Raw genomic sequence first — 8789 nt, forward strand, 5'->3', positions numbered from 1 at the left:
CCGGGTTTCGGCACCAAAATGATAGGTATTTTCCTAGAACCTACATAAAAGAACCACAGACAACGTATATGAATTTTATGACAAACTTTGCAAAGGAGAACAAACTCTATCAATTGCTCCTCCGAGCTGTTCATAGAGCGTTCTGAAAATCTTTGGGTAAAGCTTGTCTTTTATTTTCAAACTTCAAAGAGGGAGGATAGGCAAGATAGACAGCAGAGAAAAAACAGCAAAGGTCGTAAAACATTTTACCTAAACACAGCAAAGGTCGTAAAACAATTTACCTAAACAACTAGCAACCCAGTTCCAGATGCGATATCTGATTTACGGCCTGAGCCCGGTTCAAATCTTGGTCAAACTGTTTCACCTGAAGATGAACAGGCAGCTGTGACCCCCCAGGTCAGTTAATACACACACTAAAGAAGAGAACATTTTAATCTGCTCTAACATTAGACTGAATATGAACTAAAGTAACAACAAAATGATAATACCAAAAAATCTCTAACGTTAAATGCTGTGATTTAACGTTAAACTCTAACGTTAAATGCTGTGATTTAACGTTAAACTCTAACGTTAAATGCTGTGATTTAACGTTAAACTCTAACGTTAAATCACAGCATTTAACGTTAAAGTTTAACGTTAAATGCTGTGATTTAACGTTAAACTCTGATTTAACGTTAAATGCTGTGATTTAACGTTAAACTCTAACGTTAAATGCTGTGATTTAACGTTAAATGCTGTGATTTAACGTTAAACTCTGATTTAACGTTAAACTCTAACGTTAAATGCTGTGATGCTTCGCTGAACTGAAACGCCTCAGATGTTTTCTGGAGCTTCTCAAAGCTCTGCCAGACATTACGCTCCATTATTTTCTCACATCTGTAAATATTTTCAGTCATCTTTCCAAGCAGTTATGTCTTTAAATCATTTGACTTCAAAATGTAACTACCCACTTTAGAGTGGAGTGCCTCAGGGCTGCGTGCCAGACGTGAAGCTTTAAGTCCAACCAGATGCAGGTCAAGGTGTTGTCAGGTGCTTTCTGACGGACGGACGCTGCTTCCAACATTCCTGCTTGATGTTTGCAGCTGAAACAGCTTCCAAATGTTTCAGCTGCTTTTTCACAAACAGTCGCAGCCTGATAACTTTTCAAGTCTAAAAGTTCAGCACGTTTAAATTAATATGCTACATTTCATTAGCATTAGCTGCCTTGTCACTGTCAGGTGTCTGACTTCCAGATATTTGTCCTTCGGTCGTCTACAGAGCAGCTTCTAGTTTCTAAACATCTGAGCTGCCGCAGAGCTACGTCCTTCAGAAAACACGACTTTGTTGTGCTGCAGGTTTTTATCAGAATCTGTTTGTGGAAAAGCTAGGCTAACGTCTCCACCACCAGCTGTGTGTCCATTACAATAAAACTGCAAAAATAGTCATTTCATCAAAACACACCATCTTTGAAAAAACTCACGTTGTTTGAGAAAAAGGTTTTTGTGCTTGGATGACGTGGTTTTTCTGGCCGTATTGAATATATTTAGTAAAACTGCAATGAAAACACGTTTTTGGCCAAACAGCAGCCGGATGGAAACAGAAACCAGTTTGAGTTGTCAGCCGGTCGCTGCGACGCCGACGTGGGAACTCCTGGGTCACACAACCTCATTCAGACAGGCGATTATTTTAAAACAAGAAAACAATCTGACTGGTCCTTACATGTCGTTTCATGTTTAATTTAGAGATTACTGGAAGCAGGTCGCAGTGAAACAGCTGAAAACTCAGTAAGTTGAAGATTCAAACATGGAATCAGTGTTTTCTGGCCAAAAGGATCAAATCCAAAGTTTAATCTGTTAGAATCGACATGCCAACAGTATTTAAAGTGTTTTATTCCCATAATGTTCTAGAATAACAGCAAGTAGAGCAAATAATCAAGAAGTGGAAATAATGCATGTGTTTTAAACTATTTTAGAAATAAAAATCTTGTGGGGTTTTTATATTCCGTCCGTTTCAAAACTGCATCTCCAAGAATTTGACATTTAACCCGATTCTCTCTAAGATCCGTCAATTTGGATCAGTTAGACGTTTAAGAGGAGCGCATGTTTGATATACATGCAGAAATAAAATATTTAGTGCTGCAGTAAAATGTGGAGAAAATAAAAGTTTAAGAAATGTTTCCATTTTCTGAGCTGGCAGAATATTCGCAGTGAAAAGATGATCCTGCTTTTGATTACTTCATATTTTAGGTCAGTTCATCTAAAGTAAGATTTCAAAGTGACATGTTTTTCTCTGTCTGTAATCATGTGCGTGTTGCTGAAATGCTTGGTGAGCATGTTTATTGTTCTGATGTGAATCAGACGATGTTTGTTCCAGGATGAGAAGCTTTTTCTCTCTGGGCTGAAATCATTATTGTTGCTTCTCATCCTGTCAAGCCTCCAATTGAGCAACATTTAGTTAGAATTTTCTGTTTCACACATTGATGGAATAAATATGGAGCAATTTGAATCTGGCAGCTGCAGGAGGAAAACATTTTCTGGCAAACAGAACATGTGCAGCTCATGTGTTGCTAATAAACCAGCAACACTTAAAATAATGAGGCTGCAAAGAGCAGAAAATGTCAGATTTATTTGAGAAGTGAAGCCCGGTTGGCCGGGTAAAATCTGTCTGACCCACAGCAGATCTAAAGCATCTTTCTTTCTGCGGCTGCAGCAGGAATGAAGTCCAGATGTCTGAGTGTTTCTGCAGCTCCTCCTGTCGGATCATTTAGAAAAGTTCTTCATCTTCGGGGTCAGGGGTCAGGGGTTAAGGTCAGGGTCTCTGCCCCCGGTCAGAGATCCCACCATAAATCCTGCAGCAGATTCAGAACCTCTTGATCTTGTTTTACCTTCATCGGCCGGGTAACGACTCTGTTCGTGTCTCCATGGCGATGGGGGTCATGTGACATCGGCACAGGTAGATGATGTTTAAGAGACGCAGAAATAATTTATTCATAATATGAGTGAATATCAGTGGTCAATAGAATATCAGCCTTAATAAGTCAGGAATGATTTCTGTGAAACAAACATTGGCAGCAGCTGAGAGAATATTTCTATAATGATTGGGGACGATCCAATCAGGTTACCTGCTGCTGATTCCCATCACTGATCACTGATCACTGATCACTAATCACTAATCACTGATCACTAATCACTGATCACTGATCACTAATCACTGATCACTAATCACTGATCACTGATCACTGCCGATGTAACCGGATCCTTTTCTGCGTTGTGCTGGTTATCGAGTGAACAAACTGACAGTTTATCTTTTAAAAGGGTGATTCTCGGTTTATTTCTGACGAGAATAAGACAAAACGACCGTGTTAAAGGGCGGCACAAAACAAACTACACAAAACAAACTACACAAAACAAACTACACAAAACAAACTACACAAAACAAACTACACAACACAAACTACACAAAACAAACTACACAAAACAAACTACACAAAACAAACTACACAAAACAAACTACACAACACAAACTACACAAAACAAACTACACAACACAAACTACACAACACAAACTACACAAAACATCTATAAATAAACTGAATGTATTTAGATGGAAGAAGAAGAAGCACACCTCTCCCGCAGGACAACATGACAAAAGGGGCGGGGCTAAGGGGCAAACACTTTACAGACAATACCACAGAAGAAGAAATAGAAGGGAGGGGCTTCTGATCTTAAAGTAACACGGTTAGAACAATGACAGGCGTTTCAGTGAGATAAGGAACAAGACAGACACAAAAGAGAATTACAACCAGGTTACATAGATCAGAAAATCCTGTTAGGTTTTTACTTTAGGTATAAAAGCTACTATGTGATCTGGCAAAGTGGAAAAATGTTCTGGTAATAAATTCACTTAATTTAGACATAAAACATGCAGTAAAATACTATTTAACAGTAAAATAACATTTATCAGTAAAATATCAGTAAAATAATTATCAGTGAGGCTCTCAGCTATAAATTATACAAGAGTCAAATAAATCTCAACACTGATATCAAATAATGTCAAGAAAAAAAGGAAACATTCATTAAAGTCAAAAGCATCAAAATAAACAATCATGAGTTACTGAATCAAGATTAACTCTGGTTCTGATTGGCCAACTGATTAACGGTGATCGATCACCGATCATACACTTTTACACAGAAATTGGCCGATTATGATCGCTGACCGATCGATCGGCACATCTCTACTGAAAACAAATGAAAAGCTTCGATCTGCTGTGTGATGAAAACCTGCAGGAAGAAAAACTCCAAAGGGATTTAAACACCTTAATTTTCTGTTATGTTTTGTCTTATTAAAAAATGTTAAAACATTGAAAAACATTTATTTTTATTAAATGATGGTGATGGGGGCCAGCTGCTCATTTGGTTTAAAGGTTTTCAGGGTTTCCCCTGTCAGCCCGCTGCTCCACCGTGTTTTTGTATTAAAAGATGTTAAATAGACAGAAAATGTAAAGATATTACTGGGTAATTATACATTACGGGAAAACATCCCCAGTGAAGCCCTGTAAAACCCACAACTAGCCTCAAAAACAATAAATCAAAAATACAATTAAAATAAATATCAATTATTTGCATTTCTTTAATCCAAATCAACTCAGCGGCTCCATGGGGCCCCCAGGGCTTCAGGGGCCACAAATGCTGATATTTTAACACAGATACATAAATGCAACATTTATTTACTGAGGTTATCAATGCTACTGAATTTGATTTAGTGGTTTCAACTTAAATTAAAAGATTTTAAATTGTTTAACATTTATACGTAATATTTTAAGGAGCTGGCAAGTTTACTTTGTAAAAGTTCAAAGAACAATATTCATAGTTAGACTGTTTTGTTACCATAGCAACAATCTGATGCTGAGTTTAATCTTTGAGTTTGAGCTGTTTGTTCACATATACAAATTAATAAACTGGATTATAACTGATGGTTTTTATGTTGGCCAGTTAATCTCCTCCTCGCCTCCCAGATTAAATCCAACTCAGAAGCTGTTAGAGCTGCTGATGGGGCCCCTCAGTCAGATTCTGCCCCAGGCCCCATCAGCCATGGACCGGCCCTGCAGGATGAGTTAAACCTGCTGCACTGAGCAGCAAACATGAGATTTAATATAATGATGCTAATGTAGCTTTAGCAGCTCCAACATTTCTGTCTGTTGAGTTTTAATAAGAATCACAGAAACTGTTTTAGTTGCTGCAGTTTATGGGATGAGATTTAAGATCTCCTCACTCATTAACTCTGTCTGACTAAGTGGACAAAGAATTTGATATGGTTTGATGCTTCATGTAACCGGAAAAATAATAATATAATAATAAAATAATATAAAACCAGAGTGAAGTGTGACTATGAGCAAAATCAGGTTCAGCCTGCATGATGAGGTTAGCGCTGGTTCGTTAGCTGCTAACGCTCCGACCAACTGGGAACACAGACATGAACTTTACAGGGCAGACAGCGCCACACGCTGGGCAGCGAGTTGAGGTGGAAACGCTGCATAATTCTTTGTTCACAAAGATAAATCATTCTCCGCGCTCCCTCACCTCTGAAAGCGACTACAAGTTATTCCTGCGGTTCACAGTGAGCTGCTCAACCAGAGCTAACGGTGGGTTTAAACTCTTACCTTGATGTGGAGTTCTCTAAAGAATCGTAATTCCTCACAGTGGTTGATATAAATGTCCATCAGGTCAGCCTGTGTCCAGTTTTAGTGAAAGGAGGCGGCGATCTGCTCTGAGGTAAACTTCAGAGATCAAGCAGCAGCAGGAAACGCGCTGAGCGCCAGCAGCTTGATTGGTCCACACGCTTTAAATGCATGAACTATAAACCCAGCTGTTATAAACTCATCTTTTAGGAATAAATCTGCTCCGCCAGTGAAGCACTCAGAGCAACAGAGGCGCTGGCAACCCGGCAAAGAAAGAAAGAAAAAGAATTAAACTTTTTTATTATTATTATTATTTTCCTAATAACATAAACAAACAGCTCTTAGCCTGGCGGGGGGAGGATGGGGGGGGGGGTGCTAGTAAAGCATGGCGGGCCGCCAGGCTTGTCTTACTCTGGGGGAAACCCTGGTTTTGATTAGGCCATGGACTGATCCTAACCTGATGTAAGGAAGTATAAAGAAGTGTGGTCATGTTGCTGCGTCGTCCCTCTCCAGGAGTTGCCGTTGCCGCTGCCGTTGCCGCTGCCGTTGCCGTTGCCGTTGCCGCTGCCGCTGCAGCCTTGTTGACAGAGAACTTGTTGGTGTGTTTGTCTTTCCTTCCAGAGAACGATGCAGGCCTTCCTGCTGCTGGGCTGTTGTGTCCTCGCGCTAACGCAGTGCTGCCTTGGCTCCGCCCACATGATCCCTGACGACAGGCTGTCCACCAATAGGGTCGCTGCGTCCAGCACTCTGTCTCACAGCCTGCAGATTGACCCGCCTCCTGTTGTTATTGTGGGTAAATATGAACTCAGTGTTTGCATCTTCATTATGATTCAGTGAGTCTGAGTGGCGACTGAAGCATATTATCCCTCATGATGATTTTTCACAATAAAAGCCAAAGCCGGTTATGATGACATGAAGCAGAAGCCATAATTTAAGCTTCATGTTCTGTTTCAGAGCTGAACAAATCCACCAAGAAGAAAGAAAAAGCAAAGAAGCAGAAAAAGGTTGGTGCAGCTGGAACACTGCAAAAACAGAATTTAGTGAAAATATCAAAATACACTTAAAATAAAATTAAACTAACTTATCAAGACATTGGAGCCTGTTTTCAGTAAATAATTATTGAATATTGGTAAAAAGGGACTAGCAGATTATTTCACTTATAACAAAACATTTTTCCATATTATCAGAGAAATAATCTGTCAGTGGAAATATAACTTCATATTATATTAAATAAACTTCATACTAAAATATTTTACTAGAAAGTAGAAAATAAATATTTGGTAAGATTTTGTGTTTTTGCAGTGTAAACAATGAAGAATGTTATGATTTTAAATTAAGAGTCTCTGTTACTGATTATGTCTGATGTCTCTCTCTCTCTCTCTCTCTCTCTCTATATATATATATATATATATATATATAGAACTGCACTATATTCTGTTTGCTGAAGTTGTTAAATGTTTGGTCTCCTCTGTGGAGTAAAACTTTGTGACGTCAGATTGAATCAGCTGCTGTTTCTTGTGTTTCTGTCAGAATAAGTTTGTGAGGAAACGCCCGCCTCCTCCGCCCGACTGCGTCCCGCTCTGGGGAAGCTGCAAAGCTCCCGGCAACGTTTGCTGCGACTTCTGCGCGTTCTGCCAGTGCCGGCTCTTTAAGACTGTGTGTGTGTGCCGGATGGGGAACCCGCGCTGCTGAACCTCCTGCAGCGACTCGGTTTGTAACTTTGCCTGAAACTCGCAGCATGAAAGCACTTTATCCCGAGTTCAGCGCCGACGGAGCCGCGCTGAGCGAACACAGGGAGGCTTTTCGCACTGATTAACGGTTGGGTTGTACTTTAGCTGAGCTTTCGCACGCTAACATGAAATGATTCAGACCAGGCAGTTTCCTGTCACTCCACATGATGCGACGAGCATCAGCGTGTTTATGGCACATGCAACAATAAAAGGCCTTCGTGGCCAATCAAGTCTGTTTCTTCTATGTTTTATAAATTATTCCTGCATGTAAATCAGTAAACAGGAAGTTTGATCTAATTCTGTGGTTTGTTATCGTGGCCTGCCAAAATAATTCAGATATTTATAAGTAGTGAACGATGGAACTGTGCAGTAAACTACCAGAACATCCTGAAGGCTGTTTGGAGTGGCCTAGTCAAAGTCCAGACCTGAAACTGACTGGCGTTTTGGTGGAAAACTGCAGCAGCAGCAGCACAGCCCACATTTCACTGCGGCTGTCGCAGGTTCTGGCCTGATGACCTTTGACCCATGTCTTCGTCTCTCATTACCTCACTTCCTGTCACCTGATGCTGCAAATGGAGCTAGCTAAACGTGCTCCAGCGTTACGCTAACGAGTGATTAGCAGCGATCCACCACTAGAGGGCAGCAGCTGCATGTTTTTATTTACAGGATTAATAGATAATTAACCCAAAAGATGCAGCAAATTCAAACAATAATGATGCAAAACTAACGAAACGATTGATCAGCTCAAAAACAAATCATGACTTTTAAATTGTTTTGTTCCTTTTTGACTCTTATTACACTGTAAAACTCTAAATCTCATCAAGTTTTTTGGTCTAGTTTCTAGTGCAAATATCTTAAGACTAATTTATAAGAAATTTTTGTTCAAGAAATATGAGTTTGTTTCAAATCAATAATTCCTTAATAGTGAGAGAAATGACCAGTTTCCCTGTCAGATTATTTCATTCATAATAAACATGGAATATTGAGCTTTTGACTTGAATCCTTCACGTTGCTGAACATGAAGGATTCAGCAACATGAAGTTTCTTGTCTGTTAGTTTTATTGAACTGAGATATTTTCACCAGAAACTGGACTAAAAACCTGCTGCTGTTTTGTTTTTGCAGTGCAGCTGTGAACGTTGGACGTTTAGTTTCCTCTGGATAATCTGAGCTAATTTAAATTAAATGTTTGCTCTGAACTCCTTCCTGTTCCTGTGAACCGCAGCAGGAGGAAAACATGAAGGCAGCAGGGAGCTGCTGGGAGCTGGAGCTGCTTTTAGTGGGTTTAATGGTTTAACGTGTGAAGCTGCCAGCAGCCGGAGGAACGGAGCAGAGAAACCGTTTCCTCTGGAGAGCCCAGCGTTTTACACCTTTAACTGCAGGAAGTTCTGCAGTTTCACAACTT

At 39.9% G+C, this 8789-nt stretch overlaps 1 protein-coding gene across 2 annotated transcripts in view; it reads left to right on the forward strand.

Annotated features, from left to right (window-relative positions):
• Nucleotides 1-7824, forward strand: part of asip1 (agouti signaling protein 1) — a 28258-nt gene extending 20434 nt beyond the window's left edge. The window contains exons 2-4 of one of the 2 annotated variants that reach the window (XM_008402501.3): nucleotides 6278-6449; nucleotides 6611-6660; nucleotides 7187-7822. In XM_008402501.3, coding sequence (XP_008400723.1) covers nucleotides 6284-6449; nucleotides 6611-6660; nucleotides 7187-7348 — 378 coding nt within the window. In that variant the 5' untranslated portion in view covers nucleotides 6278-6283 and the 3' untranslated portion in view covers nucleotides 7349-7822. Of the gene's footprint in view, nucleotides 1-6053; nucleotides 6450-6610; nucleotides 6661-7186 lie in introns of those variants that run through there. The other variant, XM_081606723.1, reaches the window with a different exon arrangement.
• The last annotated feature ends 965 nt before the right edge of the window (nucleotides 7825-8789 follow it).

The sequence above is a fragment of the Poecilia reticulata genome, chromosome 5 (genome assembly GCF_904066995.2).
Source record: "Poecilia reticulata chromosome 5, P_reticulata-male-v2, whole genome shotgun sequence".
Lineage (NCBI taxonomy): Eukaryota > Metazoa > Chordata > Actinopteri > Cyprinodontiformes > Poeciliidae > Poecilia > Poecilia reticulata.